This window comes from Candoia aspera, chromosome 6 (genome assembly GCF_035149785.1).
Source record: "Candoia aspera isolate rCanAsp1 chromosome 6, rCanAsp1.hap2, whole genome shotgun sequence".
NCBI classification, from domain to species: Eukaryota; Metazoa; Chordata; class Lepidosauria; order Squamata; family Boidae; genus Candoia; species Candoia aspera.
In genome coordinates this window covers 81445114-81471957 of record NC_086158.1, presented here as the reverse complement: position 1 = coordinate 81471957, position 26844 = coordinate 81445114, and the positions used below count along the sequence as shown (strand labels likewise).

Below are 26844 nucleotides of genomic sequence, written 5' to 3'. Positions count from 1 at the left end.
CCACTTTTCATTAATACAAATAATATGATAGGGGCCCAGCTCAGAAAAATGGTCCATTTGCAAAATAAACAAACAAAAAATCCCTACATAAAATCGACATCTGATCTGGCAGACCCTTAACCCTGTGATTTAAGGGAAGTATTAGATAAGAGGGCTAATCTGTAATCCATCTACTTTCAGATGGCTTCTAAGCTAATAAACTCAAGTATCCTAAGGCTTGTCTTGCCCAGTTGCTGGAAAGCTCAGCATGGATTTCTTGGAGTATCTTTATAAATATAGTTTCAATTCCATTTGAATTTGTAAAATATTATATATAGACACCTCCCCTCTCCACTACACTTCTTGACAGTGCATCTAAAAGCCACATAGTACTGGTTTGGGTCATGGAGACCTTTGTGTAATGTGTTAATAGATTATACACATTGATTTTGCCTCCACCATTTATATCACGTGTCCAGAGTGGATTCCACAATTTGCAGGTAGACAGTAAACAAGTCCCTGATCACAGTTCATAAGGCAGATTCAAAGTCACCTTCTGGACGCCCTGCCCAATGTTACATCTGCTCTTCTTTGTCTCATACATCTTATTGCTGCTGCTGTATTTGCCATAACCACACTGTTTTTATTTCACTATGTCTGTATGCATGTGTTACAGCATCTGTTCTTTGGTGACACGGGAAAAGGCAGAGGAAATCTTGGAACAGAAGCTTTAAATTGTTTTGTTATCAATTTATTATCAAGGTGGGTTGAATATCCCCTACTTTTACAAGACTACAGTATTTGTCTCTAATGAAAATGAGGCAGGGAAATATTTTGCAAATTTGGAGAAGAGTGGCAGTGAAATTGTAAAAAAAAAAAAGTTCAGCTTAGCTTTAAGTACAAGGAGGTCATCAGATTCTTTCTTTCTTTTTTAAAAAATGGTATTGATGGGAAGCAAATAGAGGTAGTCCTTGTTTAGTGACTGCAATAGGATCCAGTGAAATGGTTGCTAAGTGAACCACATGACTCAGAGAGAGATGCTGCGAAGATTGCTGGCTGCTGCCATCTCATTCAGATAAATTTCTCTCATACAGTGTCCTGTGCCTGGCTCCCCCCACGTTTTTTTGCCCCTGCACAGGGCAGAGAGATTGCTTAAACAAGCTATCTCTTCCTGAGCTGCTTTATTCCACAGTGCAGTGCATCCCTAAAAATAATGGTATACTATATAAACTATCAGTAGATTGCAAGGGCCTCTGAGCTGGTAGTGTATAGGCAAAGTATGTTTGCCTGCAAGGTATTCTCTAGATTAGAGATCCTAGCTCACCTGGAATAGCATGAGGATGCCTGGGATAAAACTGGACTTTGGTTATACTTGTGGTATAATGACTAAAATGTGTCCAGACTGGTGCTGTCTTTATGAGTAGTAGGAAATATTGCACATGCGCAGGTTCAGCTAAGCTTATAGTAACCTAGTCTGCACCTTCTCTATCTTATTAAAACATGTTATGAGAAGGCCTTGATTGACCAAAGCCATAATAGCTGGCAGTGGTCAATATCTATGGGTGATGATCATAGCAGGTAGAAGAATGAAACTTGGAGTGTAAGAGGAGTATATGGTAAAGTATATGAGTGTGTGTATGTGTGTGTGTTGTATACCTGTGACACAAAAGGAAAAGAGAAAATTGTAATAGATGTGAATAAAAATGGTCTGATCTTTTGGAGTGGAGCTGATGAATACACGCAGGGAAATGAAGATACTGGTTTAATTATGAATGAACAGCTGAAATGTACGGCAAGATCTCACTTAGGTCATAGTGAGTGAGTATGAAAGTAGGAATCCATAGGTTGGTGACAGCTGCACGTTATGCTCCAGTGAATGGTGATAATGGAAGAACCAAAGATGACCTTTGGGAAAAATTCTAAATGGGCAAACATTATACTAAGTGACATGAATGTAGGGGTGGGAATAAGATGAGACAGTACAAGGGAAGTGAATGAACCATTTGGAGACACAAGAATGAATGACAAGGATGACTGCTGAGTTTCTGCTTAGGAAAAGGTTTCTTGATTTCAGGTATATGGCTTAAACCTAAGAGCACTCATGGGTACACATGATAAAGAAATGAATCTAAAAGTATGATTGATTTGATGATGATGAAATAATTGGTGAAGGATACCAGGATGATGAGAGCTTCTGAATGTGGGACAAATCTTTTCTTAGTAGTGTCAGAATGAATCTTGGGGGGGAAAATGGACGAAAAGAAAAGAAGTGAAAGAAACGAGTAAAAGTAGAACAACTGCAAGAAGAGAATGTATGAGTCCTACTTTGAAAAATAATAGAAGATAGATTGATCTTTCAACAGAATAAATGGAAAGCAGAAAGAAGGAAAGAAGATGTGGAAGCTATGGGGAACTAATGTTAAGAATTACTGCTACAAAAATCTAGAAAAAGAGCAAGGGATGATTAAGATTGTTAAAAGTATGAGAAAATGCAGAATGATTTTAATGGAAATTTTTAAAAAATGCTTTGGACGTTGTTGAAGCAGGCTCTACCCAGATCCTCCAGCAGAGTGAGTGCAATTAAAAATAAAAGTAATGAAATGCTCCAATTTTCCCAGGACTGTGGCTAGATTTGGTGTAAGAATTTATTTAAGGCATTTGACTATCTGATGCCAGAAGCTTCTTAAACCTGGTGTTGAATAATAATCCAGTTTTCAAATGGTATTTTTACTACCTTTGAAATTGGAGAGAACTCTAGTTTGAAATATTTCCAATTATTTCATTCTGATGACATGATTATTAAACAGTGATTTAAACCAAGCCCCATCAGAATCTTTCGGAGCTGCCTGACTGACCCTCTTAAATCCAAACAAAATCTTGAATTGAATCTACTCCAGATTCTAGTATGCTAAAATTGTCAGGAAAATGTGGAGTTAAACCTATCAGAGTCCATTATTCTATTTCGGTACATGTAAGAATATAAAAGCTTTCCTGGATCCTTTCAAAAGACCATTTAGTTCAGCATCCTGTTCCCAACAATAAACAATCAGATGCCTCTAGGAAATGCACAAGCAAGGCATGAAAACAAAAAAAAGTAGCTTTGTAACTAAATCTGTCCTAGACAGATATGCCTCCCTCTCATCCAGGTGGTGGATTCAAATTTAAAATTTAAGTCTGGAACAAAGCCTGCTGAACTCCTGCACTCCTTGACTTATTTTTAGGGAGGACCAAGCAATCATTTCTCAAGGCAATGACCATCTGCAGACTCTATACACCTGACCAGAGTTTGAACTGGTATGAGTTAATTATGTATTTGTTTATTAAAATAAGTTGTAGACCATCTCTTGAGCAACTGTAGGAAACTTTGAGGATCTCTCCAATTTACTTACTTACTTATTTATTTATTTATTTATGTCTCAAATTTGTACTACCGCCCATCTCCCCCAAAAGAGGGACTCTGAGCAGTTAAGCCCAAGGAGACAAGATTCATTGAGGTTAAGGGGCAATAGGACATCTAACTTCTTGGCTACATCAATAAATCATTTACTTTGGTGCACTAGCCCTAGTCAGCTCCATTACGCTACAGAAGGTTGCCTGAATCTAGCCTTAAAATCTGTAATAGCATTATAGTATTATAGACATAAAAATACCTTTCAGGCCAGATTCTTGGGACTTCCATCTGTTACCTCTTGCCCAGAAACCACTGACTATACATCCCTGTTGTTTGTTCCTTTGCTCTTAGCAAATGTTTTATCTATGACAGATTTTACCTCCCTTACTCTAAAAAATGTTTTTCTTATGTTTTTCTTAACAGCCTCTTGTTAAGTACTTTGTTGGAAAGTCTTACTAAAGTAACTGCGTACTGTGATCTTAGTATCATTAGTACGAAGAGTTATTCGGACAATATAATATTAGACAATGGCAAACCACTTCCGAAAAATGCTGCAAAGAAGACTGCAGGGGGCAGTTGCCAGGAGTCAAAACTGATCTGAAGACACCAATTTCTTCTTTGTCACTCCTGTGCTGCGCTACTGACCATAAAACAGCTGACTGGCACACTGGCAGCAGCAACCGGACTCCTCATTTTGGCAGCAACCCCCCTCCCCACATTGCCTGTACCCAGGACTGCCTCTCTGCCCCCCTTGGTAGGCCATTGCTTTCATACGCCTCTTCCTGATTTGTGCCTTTCAGATGCATCAGACTAAATGTAAAAACACCCTTCGGTTGAGTGCAACACCTGGTGATTGTATCTTTGCAGTTTTCTTGGCAGATTTCAGGGAGTGATTTGCCACTGTAACTTCTTGGGCTTGCTGACAGTCCTGGAATTCCCAGGTGGTCCCTCAGCCAAGTACTAACTGGTATTGACCCTACTTAGCTTCCAGGATCAGCCTTGTTTGCTTAGATACTAGATCATAACTCCCCATATTTCTAGCCAATTGTTACTGATTCTTCTTTTGGGATAAATTCCATCAGATAACCAAAGTAGTTTTAACGTACAGGTAGTCCTTGTTTAGTGACTGCCTCATACAGCAACCATTCACAGTTACAACAGTGATGAAAAAGTAACTGTGACCATTCCTTGCATTTATGACCTTCACAGATCTGGAAAGCAAAGGAAAGCTGAAGTAAGCTCATAAGCATAGTTGTGGTTTCACTTAATGACCACTTTGCTTAATGACCAAGTTGCTAGTCCCAATTGGGGTTGCTAAACGAGGACTGCCTGTACTGAGCATCCATCCATCCATCCATCCATCCATCCATCCATCCATCCATCCATCATCTCACAATTACATAACTGTATAATAACAGAAACCAGTCAAAGTGCGATACTTATTATAAGCTTTTGGGGGGGTTCCCTGTTTGTGATTTTATAATTATATCTTAATTTAAAAAAAAAAAGAGAACAAAGAGAACTGGATCAGGAATAGACTGATCTGTTCATCCCAAGGTACATCTGTTGCACTACATACTTTCTACTTTTGAAGTTTAGACATCCATTTGCCTTTCAAGGAACATTTGCGAAATGCAGAGGATTCTGTTAAGGGTTCTAAGATACATTTATGGCTAGGCCATAAAATGAGAATCTACTCTAGAATATATCCAGTTTCCCTGTGGTGCACATTACAGAGGTCCAGCTACTCTTCAGAACAGCTTGCCCATCACTGCCGCTCCTCTCTTTGAAGAACATCTTGTCAACTTTCATAGGAACTTAGTCTGAAAAATCAAAACTGCATCACTAAGTTCTTGTCTGAGTAATCCTCCACCACTCTTATAGGATGAGAGGCAGACATCTTTAGTTCCTTTGTCCATTTTAATTCTCTACTGCCGAAGAAGGCAAGTCAAATCTTAGAGAGTGGGAAGGAGGGGGAAAAGAAGCAAGCAGGTATAAGAAATTAACTAGTTCTTTAAGGTTGCTCACCAGTGACCTCGTCCAGACTCTCTGTGGTGAGGTGATCATTCTGATTCACCCATTCGCCGTTGCACTTGAAATAGATCTGGGTGGCCGGGTTGGCTCTGCAGGTCAGCTCAACTGGTTTGTTCTTCACAATGTAGGCATCTTGTGGCTCCAGTAGGAAATGGGGAAGAGACTCTGCAGGTGCTGATGGGAAGGAATCTGGCAGTACATCTCCATACTCAATCCCTGTAATAAAAGAAGAAAAAGGAAAACTCATCTAGTTGCTTCTAACAGTAATCCAAACCTCATACTCAGCTATTGGTTCATCACTTTAAAGCAGTGATTCTCAACCTTGGCCACTTGAAGATGTGTGGACTTCAACTCCCATGGCTGACTGGGGAGTTCTGGGAGTCGAAGGATGACTCCTTTAAAGGATGACCCCAGACAGTAAAAAGGTTTTCTGACTATTACCATCTCCATCTTCACACCTTTTGCCTGATTTACCCCAAGAACTGGTTCAGAAGTGGTGGCAAACTAATACTATATGAAGAAGCAAAAGAGAAGGAGAAAGGAGGACAATGTGTGTGAACACAAAGTTTTGCAGTTGGCAGATAAACCATACTTTATTAGACTGAAATCATTCCAGTTGGTCACTTTTTTGTCTCAGACATCAGAACTTAAGTTGTGAGTAAAGAAATATTCTTAACAGGTCTGCTTCTGCAGGAAATGGAAAAGTGTTGTAGCCCAACTTTATAACTGTATAAACTTTATAAAACAAAATCCTTGCTCAGAAGTAAATTTAGTAGATCTTAAAGCGATGAAAGTTGCAGAAACATAGTTGCTAAAAGACAGAATGTGGTAACATCAAAAGATTTACAGATGGCTTCAGAGATTCCTCCATTTTCTTCTCCTCTATCAACCGTATGGGAAAATCACTCTTACTGATATATAAAGTGCTCTGACTATCCTAAAGCACTCTGCAAATGTTAAACATCATTCTAACTCCCAAGTGTGGGTAGACCTTCTGTGCGATGGCCAGGAGATAATAGTGGCATGATAAAAGGAAGTCAGATTGGCAGGTCTTGGAGTCCCAGGATATCTAGGATAGGAAGCCTAATTCCCAGCATTGAGTCCTGAAGAGAAAAATATGTTCAGGCTCTCAGAAAAAGGGTCTCCTTATTCGATGCATTCTGATCTCAAGAGGAAGGCAGCATTTATGAAGGAGGATACAACTGGCAAATAGTCCAGGGGAGATTTCTCCTATGTCATAGTCCTAAAGCATGAAAAATCCGGTCAAATGAAGTATAGGTTAGATCAAAAACAAGTATTTCATATTCATACTTTATTAGGCAATAGTCATTTTGAACAGGATTACAACTATGTGGGGATTTCCACCCCCCCTTAAATGAGCAAGGAAGTGATGAGGTAAATGCAAGTTATAATGCCTGTGTTGTCTGAGGAACATGGGAGTTGTAGGCCCATACAACTAGAGGCCAACGTTTGGGAAGACTTCTTTAGCCATCTGGAGAACAGACAAAAGTCAAATAGCTATGCTTTTTGGTTTTCTTTTTCAGCATGACTTCATTTAAACATTGTTTGCGTCAAGATTTCCTCCCTTTCCTGCCAACTCAGATTCTGGGATGTGTGAGATAATATTGGCAAACATTGAAAATTGGTGTTTCAAGAACTATTGGACATCTATTTGTTATACTTTTAAGAAGTGTCGAATGGGAAGTGTAGAGTTGGTAACTGGAAATTACAAGGATGCAGGATACAAATATTGCTTCCCCCTCACAGCTGAATAAATCACCTTCCTTGGCCATATACCAAATTATGGTTGCTGAGGAGGTCCACAAAAGAAGAAGGTTAAGTCACTGAGATTCTTGAAACACATAATGGCCAACAATATATTTTCTTAAAATTAGGAATCAAGAGGCCACCAGGACAAAAAAGCTTAATGCACTTTTCTTGCAAGATAGCAGCAAGGACTTGGCAAAAACCCTTAGTAGGTCCAGTAAGAGAGGCTAAAGGCACTGACAGAACTATATGAAACCATCAGAAAAGCTTGTCACTGCTGGCCACAAATCAGGGTAACTTTCTTTTGGAGTCTTTAGGAAACACAGTGGAGCAGACCTAAAGCAGCCTGAGATGCCTCCTGAGCAAATCCTCCTCTCTCTCAGAAACATACACATAGCCATTTAAAATCCATTTAGGAAAATTGACTTTCCATTTCCATTTTAACACAGCACTAGGGAAAGCAGTAGGACATTTGTCATAACCCATTAACTGCTCTTTTGGAAACAGCAAATTAAACTCCAAACTAATCTGTCTCTCTCTCTCTCTGTATATGTGTATGCGTGCGCACGTGCACGCTCCCCAGTTTCTCTACTCTCTATTGCTGCCAGGTATCCCCTCTCCTCCCCCTTTAATTTCATTTTCAGGTCTATAATTTTCTCTGAACCTTACCAGTTGCAGAGGGATGCCTGGTAATTGAGGAACACAATGCCCTCCTGGTGTGCCCTTGTGAGCTGCTGCACAACAGCAGCCCAAAGCTGGTAAGTGGCTTCTCAGGAGAAGCCCAGAATGGAATGGTAGGAGCAGGAAGCTTGAATCCAGACAAATCGTCCTATGATGAATGGGCTTTTCTGGAGCTAAATTGAAAATGCTCACCCAAGATCATTATGAAGAATAAGATGCCCCCTTCAGTGTAGGTCCCATAGCTAATACAGGTAAAGTGGTTGTTACCGTTTATTCTTTGAAGTGGGTTGTGGTTTGAATAGAAACGAAATCATCATCATCATCATCATCATCAAATCAATAAGAAATGTTTCCCTCCATTGTCTTTCAACTTCAGTTTATAAATTACAATAACTTGTGTTCTTCGGTTGGTTTTTTTCAGGCAAGTGGTTCCGGTGGCTTTTGCATATAGTAAAGTCAAATTTTCTACTTAAATTCCAATGGACAAAATTTGCAACTCTGTCATGACATTTTGTACTGTTTGAGTGATTTTATTACAATCCCAATAAGATCTACAGTTTCATCCTTGATTTTCTACGGAACTCTTGGTGCAGCACCAAAAGGACTCACCTAATATTTAGACATTTTAAACTTTCGGGACTTAATGCATGAATCTTGGAAAAGGCTACCCTACTTGGAACAACATATATTTTACAGCAATTCCTCCATGAATCCAAGGTCCTTGACTTGGATCAAAATAAATGAAGTTAACATCTGTGATATTAATTTGGTCAAACAGAAAAAAAGAGAGCCAGTGTGGTCTAGTGGTTAAGGCGATGGGCTAGAAAGCAGGAGACTGTGAGTCCTAGTCCCGCCTTAGGCCTGAAAGCCAGCTGGGTGACCTTGGGCCAGTCACTCTCTCAGCCCAACTCACCTCACAGGGTTGTTGTTGTGGGAAAAATAGGAGGAGGGAGGAGTATTAGGTATGTTCCCCACCTTGAGTTATTTATAAAAATAATAAAGGCGGGATAGAAATAATAATAATAATTATTATTATTATTATTTAGAAGTCAAATACATACACACACCATGGGCACAATCCTCTCTTTTATTTCTTTGTTCACTTTATACTACCTTCCGCCGGGTGATGTTCTCCTCCACGTATACATCTTGGAGTATGACATCTGAACCAAACTCAGGGAAAACTGCGTTTCAATTACTCTACCAAAATATGGGGAGGGTCTAGGATTTTCTCCATGACAGAAGCGTCATAGGGAAATTTCAGGAGCCACCACCACTGCTGCAATCAGTGACAGAATAGCTGTTATCTGGCACTCTAAGTTCACCCTGTAAAATGGAACACAGTCTATTGCAAACGGATGAAGAGTTGGTTGAAATACTCTCAGGGTACACACTGAGCACCAGGGAGGCAAACTTCAACCCAGCCCAAGAAGCTGGTAATACATACCCCTGTCTATCTACCATCTCCCTGACAGCAACGCAGAAACACAGATAAGGCACATAAATATTGATTGTTCTCTCCACTGCCTCTCATTCATCTGCCGGTGGAAAAAAGGCATTTATGTTCTATGCTTGAGCTGCAGGCTGTTTTTATGACTTTGTTTTACAGCTTTAATGCCAGGATCATTTATGAAGCAGGTTTGTATATAAAGAATGTAAACATTAGAAATCCATTAGTCTCTTAAAGTGTGTCTGGCAAAGTTCTCCCCCAAGTCACTTCCCTCCCACCTCCCATTTGGTAATCTTTATGTCCTCTCTCAGGCATGGCCGGGAGGAATTTCAAAAGATTACAAGTACTTAAAGATATATTATCCTCGGCCACGGATGTTATACTGGCCTGAAGCTACCAATTACGTTTTTTTCCATTGCTGTTTGCTTTACTTTATTTTTATTTTGCTGAAGGGTGTGTGTGTATGCATGTGCGTGTGTGTGTGCATGTGTAAACCAAACTTCTGATTTAAAACTCAAAGATTGGAGCTAACTGCATAGTATTTTGCAACCTGGAAGTATCTGCTTCATTGCCCTGGAAGGGACCTCTGGAATAGGGTATCATTCATATTTCAGCTCATGGCAACTTCAAACCCAGGGAACACCTCAGCTAGTGTTTAAAGATCTCTCTGGGCTAAAAGATCTCTCTTATTTCTGAGTATCACATTCCACATGGTATAATTCCCCCTGATTTCAGAACAATCTTGTTCAGTACATAACATTTCTAGCAGCCATACTGGTCCTGGAGAACAAAATGCACAGACGTGAGCTTGGAACATCATGAAGGTCATGGCAATTGCAATTATAGGCAGCAGCTCCTTATCTTATTCCCATCCTCTCTTAACATCAGCTTGTTAACATCAGCTTTATTCAAAGCATGTTGTGCCTTCATTTTATTACACATTTCTCTGAGCTGGGGTCAGTCAATAAAACTGAACAGAGTAGTAGAGAAAATGTGCAACCGCATGATGTCATGTCCCTAGCTATTACAGGAAATCTAGTGATGCCTTTGGCTATGGCCCTAAATATGCCTAAACCTCTAGTTCTATACTAACATGATGACTTTTGTCATAATCAACATTCTGAAAACAACGTCTGAATCATCAGAACGTTGAAGAAGTGGTAAAGAATGAATGTTGCACGTTTAGACTGACAAAAATACAAAGGTAGCAATAGAACTATCACTATTTACAGGGCACTGAAATGTTTCCTTCTATATTATAAAACAATATGAAGTCACAGGAATGAAAGAAACACAAGGCAAATGAGATGTCCCTTTTCCTTGTACTGTCTAGTGTTTCAAATTCAGAAAGCTGTTGAGTGCCTTTACCTGTTCTTCATTGTGTTTCTTTATTTTTGAAATATGATCTACCAATTCTGTCTCCTCCTGCTGGGAGACCAGCATGAAATCCATTAATTCAAACAGCCATTGGGGGAAACAAGGTGAGTCTCTCTTAAACACTTTGATCTCCAAGTCCCAACTTGCCTTCAAACATAAAAACTTTCCGTATGTTGACAGTACATGGTAGGAAGACAACTTTAGCACATGCTTCCACATAATCTGACTGTAAAAAGTTAACATGAAAAGGCCCATTCACTTATTTAGCTTTATGGCAGGGGATCCACTTTTGCACATGGCAATAGGCACATTATTCTGAGGGTATGTCAAAAATTTATCTTTAATCTAAAGGAAATTGAAGCACCCTTACTGCTTCTTTGCTGATTATAATTGAGGCTATCTGGCCATAAGAAGTTGAAAGGGTTTTAGTGAAGAGAAAATCACAGATGACTCATTTGGAGAAAATTGCATGCTTGTGGATTTTACCCAAATTACTTTTTCCTCTTGGTGATCAGAATCCATCTTTAGTGTTTCTATTCCTCCAAAAAATCATTTGGTGACTGCAGAGAAGAACCAGCACCTAAAGTGAGCCTAATGGTATCAAAGATTTTATTCCAGGGATTGGGAATGTTTTGAGATGACTACATATTTGTGGGCTTGCGTTCTAGAACCCTGTGTCTCCAGCTGGCCAATTCTGGAAGTTGAAAAATGAGTATGGGAAAGCTGTTATAGAACAGAGACTCAAACAAACACAGCGCACACATGGCTTTAATTGGAGCTGCTTGCCTGCTTGATGTGAGTAGGTTCCCCAGGTAGATGTCTGTGTCCAGAATTAGACTGGTAAGGAAGCCACAATTCAAAACTCAGTGTTTGTTTTGGTCCAAGTGTGCAAGGGAAGAACGGGACAGAGCAGTATCTGGTCTATCAGTGTATGCATCTGAACAATTGCGCTGTAGCATTACATGTTACATGTGCAAAATGCAATTTCATCCTACAGATGTCCATCTCATTTCTGAGACTTCAAAGACTCTAGCTATGCTGGCTAGAGAGGAAAATGGCTTTTTCAGAAATGAATTACTGGAGGACGGGGGGAGAGGGGATCAGTAAAAAGTTTTTTTAAAAATCCAAAACTTGCTTACTAGGAATCTAATATCCTATAATTTCACAAAGTTCAAAAAGGAAAAGAATCCTATACCATCAGAGCCAATATGGAAATGCAGGCTAGTAACATCTTAGAAAATTAATACTACTTTTAAGGACTGATCAGTAACGTTTGTTCATAAAGAGATTGCTCAGGATCTTAATCTGACCAAAAGCAATTGCAGAAGTATTAATGCTTTACTCTTTTTGAATTACAGGATAAACTATACCACAATGTGCCTGGCTTAAAAACTCTATATAAAACAGATAAGATGCTAGATGACAATGGGGGGGCTAAAACAAAATGCCAGAGCCAAGCACATTATGCAAGTTGCAGAAAGAAGCAAATAGTAACAACAACAACAGGATGAAGAGGGAAGGATATTTGGATAGTATTTGCTGGGGTAGGGGGAAGTTCCACGCAGCACATTTTTAACGTAAGATATGGAAACAGTCTTTTATCTCCTTCATTCCCAACCCTTGCTCATTCCAGCCAGCCTGGCCACCCACTGCATGGGAAATCTCTCGTATTCTTCACTCAGCTGATGTTCTCAGTGGGGGGAAAAAAGATCCATTTATTATTTTGTAGGGAGGGGGGTGAAATACCCTCCCTTTTCCACTTTCACACACATTGCATTGTGGGCCAGTGAACTGATGATCTTGGCTTCTATTCATTAAAAAGCTCTTTAAAACATCTTATATTAAAACAAAACAAAACTATCCCCTGTCAAATAAAAGTTGACGAGTTTGGGAAAAGCAGTTGACATGTTGAACTTCCCCACCCACACCCAAGTAATAGTTAACGGTTCTCATCTCACCATGTTATTTTCAGCTGGTCTACTAGAAAGCAGGCATTGTCTAATCCTTTCATACCGGCCAAAAATAGCAGAAGGAATTAGCTTCAGTTCTTGACTGCAATTAACTATCAGATTTTGACTGCAAAAATCTGGAGGCCTATTAAATGAACCACTAGATGACAGCAAAGAGATACAGAAAATGTTTGCTTTGCTACCATCTAGTGGTTATGTGGATTACGGCCATCCAGATCTGCCAATTCTCTTTAGCAACTGCCTCGTTTAGTGACTGTTAGCAGTTTCGACGGTAATGAAAAAGTAACTTTATGACTAATCCTCACATTTACAACCTTCTCAGGTCTGTAAAGCAAAGGAAAGCTGAAGTAAGATCATAAGCACTGTCGCAGTTTCACTTAGCAACCGCTTTGCTTAACAACTGAGTTGCCAGTCCCAATTGTAGTCACCAAACAAGGACTACCTGTAATACAAAAGGGCCTAAGACAGGCAGTGAACATGAACATTGTGGAACATCCAGCAGAAGTAGGCCCAGAGCCACATCCAGGCCATATTTGCACAGGAAGCTCTGACCCGTCAAATCAAAACAAACTGTATCAGCATCTATTTTTTTTTATTGCCTGCTTGAGATGACCAAAGCAGGAACGTAGTCCTCCTCCCAGCAAAGCACAGTACGTAACTGACCAGCGAATCTTGACTTGGGAAGACCTAGTTTAAAATATCTTACACAGGGAAACCTTAACCTTTCAGAATGAGATTGCAGTCAGGGCAAACACAGAGATTTTTCCTGGCCCAGAGCTCTGATAAGTAGCAACAAAAAAGAGTAGTCATCTGGAAGGGAGAGCTTGTGTTGCAATCTCTTAGAATGACTTGAGCTTTTAAGTGCAAGTATATCCAAGTGTATATCTCACTACTAAGCATTTATTGGTTTGATGAGAGAAACACACAGACTTGGACAGAAACTCTCTCTCGTCCAGTACAGACAGAAGAGGATAGATTCTACTTGATTTGGCCTCCTTGCATTCCATGCCAGTTTCAAGACCATGAAAACAAGAAATAAATCAAGATTCTGATGGATGCGTGAGTTGAACACGCTCAGTATTTCCACTGCACAAACCATAAAACTATTTGAGGTGACAAACAATTACATATTTTTGACTGCAGCAGCACAAGGGCTGTGCCCTTGTTCAGATCTTTTCTCACCTTAATCTGAAGAAATTGTCACAATACACTTCAATTTCAATCAGATAATAGAGAAAATAATATATGCCTTGTCTCTTAATATTATCTTAACTTCTTGGAGCTGGGTTCCACTCACTCAACATGCTGTCATTGTAGGAACATAAAAGTGTATCTAATCAGTTATGAATCAGTGAAGGATTTTAGACAAGGGAGAACAGAATCTTGCAGAGGCAAGCTTGTGGCAGTTATGAAAAGCAGCTTCTACTTTGGGGCTTAAAGCAACAGCAAAATAAAAATAAAATAAAATGTTTTAGGGGAAGAAAAACATGCCCTTATTTTTATCAAACTTGGCTTATAACTTATATTAGCTAACACCTTGACTCATTCTCTTATTAGAAAAGCCCGGTATCTCTCTTATGGATCTGTGTAGTCAGCTGCAAATGATCCAGTCGATCTGCTGAATCAGCTTTGCGTCAGATGGGATGATAACTTTGTTTATCATGGAAAAGTAGGTACAAGCAGGCCAATATAACTTGTCACCTATTTTGCTATATGCAGCCTATCAGAACACGGTCCCTCGTACTGTAAGGAGTGAGGACGACAGGAGATGATTGCGTGAGAAGAGATGAGGGAGGGGGAACATTGACAAAGCATCAAAGCATATTCTGCTGCTCCACCAAATCAGTTTGCTGTGCATTGTTTATATAGGAGAGCACTGAATTATTACTGTACTAAGATACAAGAGCCTCAGCTTGAGAGCATGGAGTGATGATGGTGCCGTTTTGCCTATGTCTACCAGATCTGAGCTGCAGAAAACTGGGTGTCCACTAGAAGGCAGGCAAGAGTACTCCATCTATTTGCTATCATCTGGTGGTCAGTTTGGACTTTTGCAAGCCAGTTCTGATAACCCTAATCTGATCCTTCATTCTATGTAGCAAAATATCTTGGGCTGACCCTCCAACCAAGCACTGAAGTACAGGGAAAACAGTTCTGTTCTGTCTGCTCAGGATTACTGAAAAAGTGTCAGTTCTCATAGTGAGAAGGCTACATTTGCCATGGTACGTTGTCACACACAGAGCAAGCGTGACTTGCACCATTGTACTGAACAGAACATCTCTTGTTCAATGAAGGTTTGGTGATAATGCACAAATCACTGACAAACTGGTTTATATATTTAAGGTTTCTGCGGTCTGACAAGAACTTAATAGCAATCTTCCTCCAGTTGGCATCAGTTGCTCTCTCCAAGCCAAACCAGAGAAAGCTTTTCTATCCTTAAAATGTCCCTAGTATGGAACCCCTGAGCAGAAAAAATATAGTAATCAGGGATGAATTATGAGTAAAATCCTACCTAATAAACAGTTGTGAAGTCAGGAAAGAGACAGTAGGTCTAGCAGTTCAAGCCCTGTGTTCCCTTCATGACTTTCCAATCTTCTAGCACTCTTGCTTGCAACAAATCTCCTAAGCAGCTCCATAGACAGATTTTGATATTGCACAATTTTGAATGGTCTTTCTCAGCTGCCTCTTGCCTGGATTAGCAAAGGACCAACTGAACCATCCTTTCTTTTTTCCAGTTTGCTCTCCTCTAGATATGCAACTTTGATTATCCCCCGTCTCTTCTGCCCTTTTCAATACTGCATCCTGAACATACTCAAAGGGATGGATTATTTTCAAATTATTTATTCCTTGCCTTAGCCTGCTGTGTACTGTCATTCTGCAGGATTAATTGGCTGAATTCGGGCTGCTGATAAAATAATGCCATGTTCTGAGGTGATCTGGAGGGATAAAAAAACTTATGCAAATGTGGACCATTTTAAACAATCATTATACTTGTATGTAGCTGAATTTATTAGTTATAAATTTTTGTTGTTGTTTATTCGTTCAGTCGCTTCCGACTCTTTGTGACTTCATGGACCAACCCATGCCAGAGCTTCCTGTCGGTCATCTAGTTGTAAGTACAATACTTCATTTAGAGGAAAGGTTGGCTTAAAAGAAGCCTTCTAGTTAACATTTCAGCCCCAAAATAGAACTAGCACATGTATGCAGCCTGAAGGATTTATTCTTCTGTTTTGTGGCCTGAAATGCAATCTTTGACTGAATTCTTGATCATCAAAGAGAACTGGGAGGATCTGGGTTTGTTTAGTTTCTAAGCTATATATGGCAGGATAAAATATCCAAACGATGTGTAGTTAATCCATTGGCCTCTCTGCAAGATGGTGGGCATGGTGTCATGATCAAGCCCCACCCCTTTTGTATATACTGTTATGCCTGAATTGATCCATGCCGCTTTCCTTCTTAGATTTTGTTCTGTGTTCTTCTGAAGAACTGCATGTTGATTATGAAGAACTGGGATGTCATAAACTCCAGAAGAAACTTCGTTAACTTTTCCTTATTATCTTTGTGAGGTAACCCATCTGACGCAAAGCTGATTCAGCAGATCGACTGGATCATTTGCAGCTGACTACACAGATCCATAAGAGAGATACCGGGCTTTTCTAATAAGAGAATGAGTCAAGGTGTTAGCTAATATAAGTTATAAGCCAAGCACAACTAGAACACTAGCTTGAACAGTCTCCATAGAGTATTAACAGGAAAGGAAGTGGCATTAGATCGTCTCCTTATTGAATTGGGATTTTGTACTAATCCTGAATGTGAAATACACTAGCTCTATTTCAGAGCAGCTGCCTGAAAAAGCCCCAGGGGAAGAAAAGGCCTCTCCCTGTCATCGTACCGAAATAAGGCAACACCAAGTGCTTCAGTTAATAACTTGAGTTTACAAGAGAAGAAACAGCTCTATTGAGTCAAAAGAAATGGTTGCCTCTTCTTGTCTTTCTTCAAGAGTAGAACAATGACTATCTAACAGGACTAGAGCTTAATAATGCATGGGGCTTAATAATGCACAACTCAGCAGACACCCTGGGCTCACGCTATTCAGTTCATTTACAGGCGTCACCAGAAACTGAATCCCCCATGTAGCTGCTTATCCCCCAACTCTGAAAAGCAGTAAAATAATGTAACCTCTATTTGGTTTTGACATGATTTATTTGTAAAGTCTGGCTGGCAGAGGAGAGATGCTGATGTTAACAACAACAGAGCAGAAATTTATTCTCTCTCACTTACCAACCGTTCCAACCACACTCATACACATTTGCTGTCTCTCACACAATAGCTATTGAGTGCAGGGCAACCGATTAAAAAGGTCCTCTGGAGTTGTGAAGTTGTGATTGTTTTGCCCTACACCGTGTTTCTGCTTTGCCAGCACCAGTGGGTCAGGGCCTCTGTTGCCCTTTGAATGCCCACAGTCCTATTCAGCTCCAAAGACAATTCCCTCAGCAAGGGGTAAAAACAAGGGAGCAAGAAGGGGAATCTCTTTCAGGGCTGAAAGGGGTGGAGAAAGGCAAAGAAAGAAGGACCCCACTCCCCCAGGAACAGATGAGAAGCTAGGCCCTGAGGAAAAAAGAAAATAATTCAATACATGACACATGTCAATAGACAGTGCTCAGAGCTTTCTGCTACATTGGGCAATTTAAGTAGCTCTCTTTGTGGTGACAAAAGACCTCTGTATACAAGCAACATCTTGCCTGACCATCTTGTTCAATGAGCTGTGATTTATATACAGGGTACAGCCAGCGTGAAGGTACAAACCTGTTTCTCTTGCCTCTCCAGCCGTTGCCCACCCCAGAGTTTTCTTCTCAACTAGTCCAGGCTTTCGGCCTGAGGTATGTAAGAGAACGCTGATGTCAACATGATTAGAACTCCACGGCCATCGTAGAACAGGATGAAGAAACACGAAACTTCAAGACAAGAGCATCTTGCAGTGGAAAACCAATAGAAACTACAATGGGGCAAGAAAAGCTTGGGAAACAATTCAGTTGCCAGCTTTCCTGGAGTCAATTTCTTAAGTTACCCTTTTGTGAAAGGGAAAAAATAATCACCCAGACTAAGTGACAACAATGCTGGCTAGACATATAGAAGACTGCCATATTCCTGTTCTACAAATCTGGGCAAATCAATGCATATTGCATATTATGCAAGCCATTTCACAAGTGAGATACATTCTTGGCTAAACAGCCTACCAGCTGGTTATATGTTGCTTTTGTGCTTATTTCTGACATTTGTGTGTATTTGAATACATTTTCTTAAATACACATTTTAAAACATATTTTCTCACCAAGTATACATTTCTAAACTATGAGTATCTGATTAATCTTCTGAGAAACCCTAATAGTGAAGAAGAGGTATTGAAGAATAAGGATATTTTTAGGACTAATTAAAGCAGTGGTCTTTAGAGTTAATATATGGTCGCAGAACGCCTAAGAGAAAAACGTTGTCTACAAGTTATGGATCTGGAGATGGTTACTAAGAATACTACAGACCAGTGTTTTTCAAACTTGGCACTTTTAAGAAGTGTGGACTTCAACTCCCAGAATTCCCCAGCCAACATGTCCGCACATCTTGAAAATCACTGCTATAGACGGTAAGAGCCACCGATCGATCTATTTTGGACCAAAAGAGATGTGTCACTTCACTGAAATGATGATCAGCAAGCAGAAACTTACATGCTCTGCACATGCCATATGAACAGATGAAAATATTTTAAGAAAAAGGGGGGAAAAAAAGATAAGGTGAATGGGCAGGATCAAGGACATTGCTGCAATATCCTTGGAAGAATGAGGTTTTTTTATTCAAAAGCGTTTATCCATGCGGTCATCAGGAGCCGAGCCTGATACCAAGGCACCCTTTTGGAGCTGAGAACTCCATCGGAAAATTAAAAACCACATGAAATCTGAAATGTAGCTATGTTCCGACTAGCATATTAGTCTGAGAGATGTGGCTCAGGGTTCAATTTGCTTCAGGTAGGACAAAATCCTCAAGAACCCCAAATCTGATCACATGGTGCTCTATTCAGAGCCCACCCCTTGGTCACCATTAATCCTTCCCCAGTTGGCCATAGATAGCACTATATTTATCCAGTATCTGAGACTTTCAACTGTAAAGGTATATTGATGAAATAAGAACATAATTAAAAATGAGGGGGGGGCATTTCGATCTTCATTTCTCACAAAGGATTCTTTACAGAATGAACCATTATAGGCTGAATTAAAACAGAATTAAATCAAGGTAGACAGAAGCCACTCTTCTTCCCCAAAGTCTCTTTCTCAGCCCTGAAGCAGTAAACATGGTTTATTTGATGGATTACATATGAATTATTTTAATCTTCTGTTTTTAATCCAGATTACAACATCTGTTTCCCCTTGACTTTTTTGCAGAGGTTTGCAGCTGGCTGTTTTGACTTGTAAAAAAAAAAAGAATTGGAGATACTGCTACAAACTGCCACAGGGGGATAGGGTGGAATTAACACACACACACACACACACACAGACAAATGAAGATGCCAGTATAATCCTTGGCAAAAAGATAAAGCATTCCCTCTCACCCAAATCCGCTTTGTCAATCATTTTATATTTTATAGCAACTCTTCTCTAGCCCACAGCCCAAATATCTGCAAAGAAGCATTAAAACGGCCTTTTCTGGCATTGTTAACAGTCAGAATAATAATGAGTTTTTGGAGTTTTAATGACCAAGAGGCTTTTGGACCCTGGGCTGCCCTCTTCATATTGTTTTCTTTCCTACCAATTCAACCTGTAAGTTCAGAGATCACACCTAATAACTAAAGCCAGGCCAGAACTGTACATTAGAAAAACACTAGGCTGACATTTTTCATTTCATGTTCCCCCTTTTCTCCCATGATATCTCATTCAACTGATCTCATGTCCAAATAGCATTACAATGTTTATTTCCTCGTTCCCATCAGTAGCAATCAATGGTGTGGAAAAGAGTTCCTTTTTGGGGGCGTGGGGTTAGCTTATTGTTTGTTCTACCCAAAGATCTCCTCCATGGCTTAAATGTGCAAACATCACAGCCCAAGTTCACTACATGTGTCATGTGTGTGTGGCAGAATATACATATACATCTGTGCTCCCTAGCACCTTAGAAATTGTTCAAATATTAGAAGGAAGCAGGAAAAAGAGAAATAAACAGCTGGTTCTGCTTACTTCCCATTTCTAAAATAATATTTAAAGTGGAACTTGTGGATCTTACTTGTAGCAAGACTTACACATTTCCATAAACTGGGGTCACGGATTTCACCTCCTGACATTTCAAGCAAAGAGAAGTAAAACAATCATTCCAAACGGAAGTGAAAGACTTGGAAATGACCAAATATACAGCCCTGTAGAGCTGCCCAGGGTTGTTGCTGTTGTTATAAATTCCACAGGAATATGGTGCAAGATACATGGCACTTATTATTCCCTAAACCCACTGTTTCAATAACCTCATCAATCACAGTTTTAGGTGCAAAACTAAGGTAAATGTGTGCCTGAATACATGATGTTGGTGTCATCATCATCTAAAATATTCAAAAACATCCCGAACCATTTTACAAAAAGTAAAATGTGTAACATTAAAAACAAATGCAGCAAAAAAGAGAGGGGAAAGAAAACAAGAGTCATTTGTTCAACAGCCATACAGAGGAAGCCCTGATGGAGAGACAGGTCATCCACAGGTGTCTAAATGTTGTAGTAAGAGATGCCCCCCCCAAAAAAAATTCAAGGTCAGGGGCACTCCAGACTGCAGGGGCGGTAACAAAGAAAGCCCACTCTGAAGCAATTGCAGGATTGCACTTTATGGCTCTTAGACATATGGCAAGCGTCTCCCCTATAATCTCAGTGACTGATCAGTTCTGTAAAAGGGAAGGCAATATTACAATTTTGAAATGTAGTACTTCAGTTTCTTGCAAAGATGTTTGACTGACTGTCTGACTGATTGATCTGTGCTATCAAGTCAGTGTCAACTCTTAGTGATCACTTAGATGGCTTTTCTCTGTGATGATCTGTCCCTAACCTGGTCCTTCAGATCTTCCAATGGTGCACTCATCACCACTGTAACTGCTTATCTACCTTGCTGCTGGTCATCCTTTTTTTCTCTTTCCTTCCACCTTTCCTGCATTAAAGCCTTTTCCAGAGAGCTAGGTTTTTGTATAATGTGTCCAAAGTTGGATAATTTGAGTCTGGTCATTTGTGTCTTGAGTGAGAACACTGGGTTGATTTCTTTGATGATCCATTTGTTTGTTTTCTTGGTTGTCCACAGCATTCTCCAAACCAAAGTTCAAAAATATCAATACTCTTTCTAACCTGCTTTTTTCAAAGACCAACTTTTGCTTCCATAAAGTGTCACAGGTAATACCATGGCTTGCACAATACTGATTTTTGCAGGTATAGACACGTCAAAGCATCTGAATATCTTTTCCAAGGCCTCCATGCAGGGCCGCAACTAGGGTCTGTGTCATCCGGGGCAAACATGGATTCCATGCCCATTTTGGTGCCCCCTGCCAGCACGGCGCCTGGGGCACATGCCCCGGTTGCCCCCCCACCCCAGTTACGGCCCTTCCTCCATGTCTGTTCTACCAAGTGCTGGTCTGCGGACCATTTTCTGACTGCTTGTTCCTTTACTATTGATAGGTGATCCTAAAAGACAGAAGCTATCCACCTGTCATGAGTACTTATGGCGAGCAGGAGGGGGCCTCTATCCAGGGGGGAAAACGCATGCGTAGTACTGAGGAATTAAGCAGCCATTCAAAGAGACACAGATCAGACCCGCCTTAGCTTTTGGGGTTTATCTGTCTGGGTTTTTCCCATGCTTCTTCAGTCTGTTAGGATTTTCTGTCTTATGCAGCAGTAATAAACACTAGAGACCTATTCCTCGTCTCAGCGTGATTCCTGACTGTTAGGACACCACCACTTCAATATCTTCATCTAAGGCTGGTTGCTGTACCTGTTGATTAGTTTGGTTGTAATGATTGCCTAAACCCAAATACTCAGTCTCACAAGCTCGGGCTTAAAGATAACTGATTTATTAAAGGAATAGTATGCAAATACAGAGAAAGCTGAGAATGAGCAAAAGCGCGCCAAATACAAACTTAAAAGCCTTGCTTGTGGGCAGGTCCCGCCCCGTCGCCCGTCAGGACGCTCCCCCTCCCAGGTGCTGAATGCCGTTAGACGCGCCTGGGAAAGTAACCTTGAACAGGAGCGCAAACCCAAACATGCATTCCAAGCCCTCAAAACAAGGGAGGGCAACAGAATGGAAAAACCCCGGGTGAAGGGATACGGAACAGAGAATGACATGTGAAACGTTACAATGTTAACCAGACATTAGAATGTGAACATGACATATTGCCCCCCCAAAAGAAATTAGGGAGCCGGTTTGTCAGGATAGGCAGAGTGAAATTGGGCTACGAGACGAGGAGAATGCACGTCTGGAGCAGCAACCCATTCAGGATGAGGGAAATGTTTCCAGCGGACGAGGTATTGTAGAGTAGAGCGCTGGCGTCTGGAATCGAGAATAGATGCCACCTCGAAGTGTTGCTGGTTGTCAATCATGAGGGGAGGTGGAGGAGTGGGTTGCGGATGCCAACGGTCCGATGACAGGCAGGGTTTGAGTAAGCTACAATGGAAAACAGGATGTAAACGTTTAAGGTTGTGAGGTAAATCAAGTTTAAACGTAACAGGGTTGAGCTGAGCAACAATTGAAAAAGGACCGACAAATTTAGGACCAAGTTTTTTAGAGGGTTGTGGGGACTTGATAAACTTAGTTGATAAGTAGACTTTATCCCCGACTGCAAAGGATGGTTCTGGGGAACGCTTTGCATCAGCATGGCGTTTATAGGCAGCTTGGGCATGTTGGAGGGCGAGTAGAATATTAGACCATGAGTCTTTGAGAGAGTCCGCCCAGCCAGCGAGGGTGGCTGGGAGCGGTTGAGGATGAGGAAGTTCAGGAATCGGAACAAATTCGCGTCCAAAAACTGTTTTAAAGGGAACTTGACCAGTGGTTTGATGAATGGAATTGTTGTAAGCGACCTCAGCAAATGGGAGTAGATCGACCCAGTTGTCTTGCTGGTAGTTAACAAAAGCTCTGAGGTATTGCTCTAAGGTAGAATTAACCGCCTCTGTAGATCCGTCCGTTTCCGGATGCCAAGCAGTAGAAAGTGATTGTTTCGTACCCAGAAGTTTCAAAAATGCCCGCCAAAATTGTGACGTAAATTGTGTGCCTCTGTCACTCACCAAACGGGCGGGGATACCGTGGAGGCGGTACACGTGGATGAGGAAGAGGCGTGCCAGCTGTTGCGCGGTAGGGATAGAAGCGCATGGGATAAAGTGGGCTTGTTTGGAAAAAAAGTCTTTGACGACCCAAATGACAGTTTTGCGTTGACTAGGGGGTAGATCAACGATAAAATCCATGGAGATATCCTGCCAAGGGACAGACGGAGTGGCTACGGGTTGAAGGAGACCCTGGGGTTTGCCCGGTTTGCGCTTTATCGCCGCACATACAGGGCACGCAGTGACATATTCTTTTAAGTCTTTGAGTAAAGTTGGCCACCAGAATTGCCGGCGAACGAGGTGCAAAGTTTTCACGTAGCCGAAATGCCCAGCTAGTTTGTCATCGTGGCAGCGCTGGAGTATGGTTTTTCGCATAGCTGCGGGTACATAGAGACGATCGTTGCGCCAGGCAAGATCATCGGTGAAAGTTAACATGTGTCTGTTGGCTTGCAACCAAGTATCTGTTTTAAGGTGGGAGAGCAACTGTTGTTGCAAATCGGAGGGAATTGACAAGGGAGGTGGGCTGCTGGAAGGCTGAGCGGCTGGAGGCGGGGTCGATTGTGCTTGGGTCTGGCTGCGAGTCACTGCTGCCAGACTTAATTGTTTGTCGGTCCAGACGGTGCCTTGGACCGTTGGCCCTGGGCCATCATCTTGGGGTCTGCGCGAGAGTGCATCAGCCAAAAAGTTTTTCTTGCCTGGTATAAATTTAAGAGTGAAGTCAAAGCGGCTGAAGAACTCAGCCCAGCGCAGCTGTTTGGGACTGAGTTTTCGGCTGGTGCTTAGAGCTTCCAGGTTTTTATGGTCAGTCCAGACTTCAAAAGGGTTGGAAGTACCTTCCAATAGGTGTCGCCATGTCTCTAAAGCCGTTTTTACAGCAAAAGCCTCCTTTTCCCAAACGTGCCATCGTCTCTCTGTTTCAGTGAATTTGCGAGAGAGGTAGGCACAGGGTTTTAAAGCGCCAGATTGGTCAGGTTGTAACAAAATTGCGCCTATGGAAAAATCAGAAGCATCGACTTGTACAACGAAGGGTTTAGAGGGGTTTGGATGCTGTAAAATTGGTTCCGTGGTAAAAAGTTGTTTGAGCGTTTGGAACGCTTGCTGACAGGCTGGAGTCCATTTAAGGAGCGCGCCTGGGTTCTTCGAACGTCGCGTATCCCCCTGTCCTTTGGTTTTTAACAGTTCAGTAAGGGGGAGGGCGATTTCTGCAAAATTTTGGGCGAATGCCCGATAGAAATTAGAGAATCCAAGGAAACTTTGTAATTGTCTCCTGGTACGGGGAGGCTCCCATGCTACAATAGCTTCTACTTTTGCAGGGTCCATTTCAATGCCCTGAGCTGAAATTCGGTAGCCTAGGTAATCAATTTGCGACTGATGAAACGCACATTTTGACAGTTTTGCGTACAACTCTGCTTTTTCCAATTTAGCCAGTACCTGACGCACCAAGTGGATATGTTCTGACATGGTTTCAGTATAAATCAATACATCATCCAAATATACTAGTACCCCCTTAAATAGGTGGTCATGCAAGACCTCATTGATTAACTGCATAAAAACCCCTGGTGCCCCCGATAAACCGAATGGTAAAACTTTATATTGGAAAGCCCCAAGAGGACAGTTGAACGCTGTTTTCCACTCATCCCCCTCTCTTATGCGAATGCGAAAGTAAGCTTCTCTCAAATCCAGTTTTGAGAAAATTTTGCCTCTGGCCAGATGTGATAACATATCTTTGATCAGGGGCAAAGGATATTTATTTAATATTGAGACCGCATTGAGCCCGCGGAAATCGGTACAAAGCCTTAATGACCCATCCTTTTTTGGCCTGAATAGGACAGGAGCTCCTACCGGGGAATTAGCAGGCTCAATGAAACCCCTAGCCAGATTTTTGTCAATGAACTCCCTTAGCGTGGTAAGCTCTTTGGGAGACATGGGGTATATTTTTGGGTGAGGCAATTTTACATTTGGTAAAAACTCAATGGCACAGTCCGTTTTTCGGTGGGGTGGCAAGCGATCTGCTTCCTTTTCCCCAAATACTTCAGCAAAATCTTGGTACTGATTGGGTAGCCCCTCAAGAGGTTGAAGCGTTTGCACAGTGGTATACGCTACCCCTCCACCCTCCATGTCCTCCAATAGGTCCTTTTCGGGTACTTTGTAAAATCCATCCGCAAACGTCACAGTTCTATGCAGCCAGTTGATGAAAGGGTTTTGTTGCACAAACCAAGGCATCCCCAAGATTACCAGAGGACCCCCCACTGGAGCTACCACAAATGGCAGCTTTTCCTGATGGGAGCCCATCTGCAAGGCGACCAGTCCCGTGGAAAGATTGACTGCTTTCCCTCCCGCCATAGTTCCATCCAACTGGGTGAAAATCATGGGTCTTGGCAAAGGGAACGTGGGCAGTTCCAGAGCCGCTACGACATCAGGGTGCATTAGAGAACGGGAGCAACCCGAGTCTAGCATGGCCCACACTTCCACCGTTTTGGTTTGTGAGCCCAGTTTAACTTTAACAGTCAGTGTGGGAAAGTTTCCACTCACCGAATCATGGTTACGCCCGGTTTCTTCCACCTGCCCTAGGGCGCCCTTCAGGGCAGGTGGTAGGCTTTTCCCGCCGGCTGCTCGAATTGCAACTCTTCCTCCTCTTCTCCGAAGGGTAGGTCTGGGGGGTCCAGTTCCGCGAGGGCTGCCTTCAGTTTTCGCGGTGGAGCAGGAGCAGGCGTCTTTATCGCGGGTTTCGTCTGTCGTTCCTCTGGACGGCGTCTCGGGCACGACGTGGCTCGATGCCCTTCTTTCCCACATCGGAGGCACTGACCCTTGGAGAACCGTTGCTCCCTCTCTTCTTCCCAGGTTTTCGGTTTGGGGCGGCTGGCAAGTCCAGATGTGCGCGCTCCTCTAGCGAGACGTGTTTGTCTAAGCTCTTTGGTATGGGCATAGGTTCGTAGGGCATTTTCTGCGCTTCCCGCCAACTGAATCCACCCATATAGCGTTTTGGGATCATCTCTGCCCAGAGCCCATCGAAGGATTTCGGGTTCAAGCCCCTGCTTGAACAATTCGATGATTGTTGGCTCAGACCAGTCTTCCACTTTTCCTGCCAAAGCTTTAAACTCCAACGCATATTTGGCAACTGAGAGGGACCCTTGGTAAAGTTTCCGCAGGTCATTTTTGGCCGTTTCTTGAGCTAGGGGGTCTTCGAAATGCTCTTTAAGTGCCCACAAAAATTCATCGAAGTCCTCTAACTCAGTTGCCTCAGCTTGGCATAGTTGCACATACCAATCCGCTGCCCTTCCTCTCAGCTTGTTGGCAATGAAATTGACCTTGCCGTGTTCAGACCGAAAGTTCCGACCCCAATCTTCCATATAATGCTTGGCATTCGTAATAAAGAAGGAGAGCGTTGCGGGATCCCCATCAAACTTCACTCCAAATGGTGGGAAGGTTCTTGCCGGCTCAGCTGGCTGTGGCGGTGCCGCGAATGACAGCGTACGCCGAGCCCCCACAGGTGGTCGATCCCTAGGAGGTCTTGCCTCTCGCTCTCCCCTTTGATGGGCTGATCGAGTCTTACTTCTCCCCCGGGTCGACAGGGTGCTGTGCCTGGGGTACTGTGACGGCTCTTCCTCCCAATCCTCCGGGGTGGGCTCTGCCTCTCTGGGCTGATCCTCTCTGGGTAGATCCTTGAGGATCGTCACTATTAAATCCATTTTATCTTCCAATGCCCTCATACGGGCCGGAGTGACCGGCTCCTCCGGTGGTTGGTTGGTTATCACCACCTTCGGTGACAGAGGGACTTCGTGCTCCCAGGCCAATTGGGGAGACCCCCTCCCCGTGGTTCTTTCCATAACAGATCTCTGTTCACTCCTGAGACTCTCCTGTATGGATGTCAACAGCTCGTCC

At 42.0% G+C, this 26844-nt stretch overlaps 1 protein-coding gene across 1 annotated transcript in view; it reads right to left on the bottom strand.

Annotated features, from left to right (window-relative positions):
• The window catches only part of UNC5B (unc-5 netrin receptor B), a 155602-nt gene that overhangs the window by 47087 nt on the left and 81671 nt on the right, over positions 1–26844 (bottom strand). Inside the window, exon 2 of the mRNA XM_063307836.1 lies at positions 5399–5620. Coding sequence (XP_063163906.1) covers positions 5399–5620 — 222 coding nt within the window. The remainder of the gene's footprint in view (positions 1–5398; positions 5621–26844) is intronic.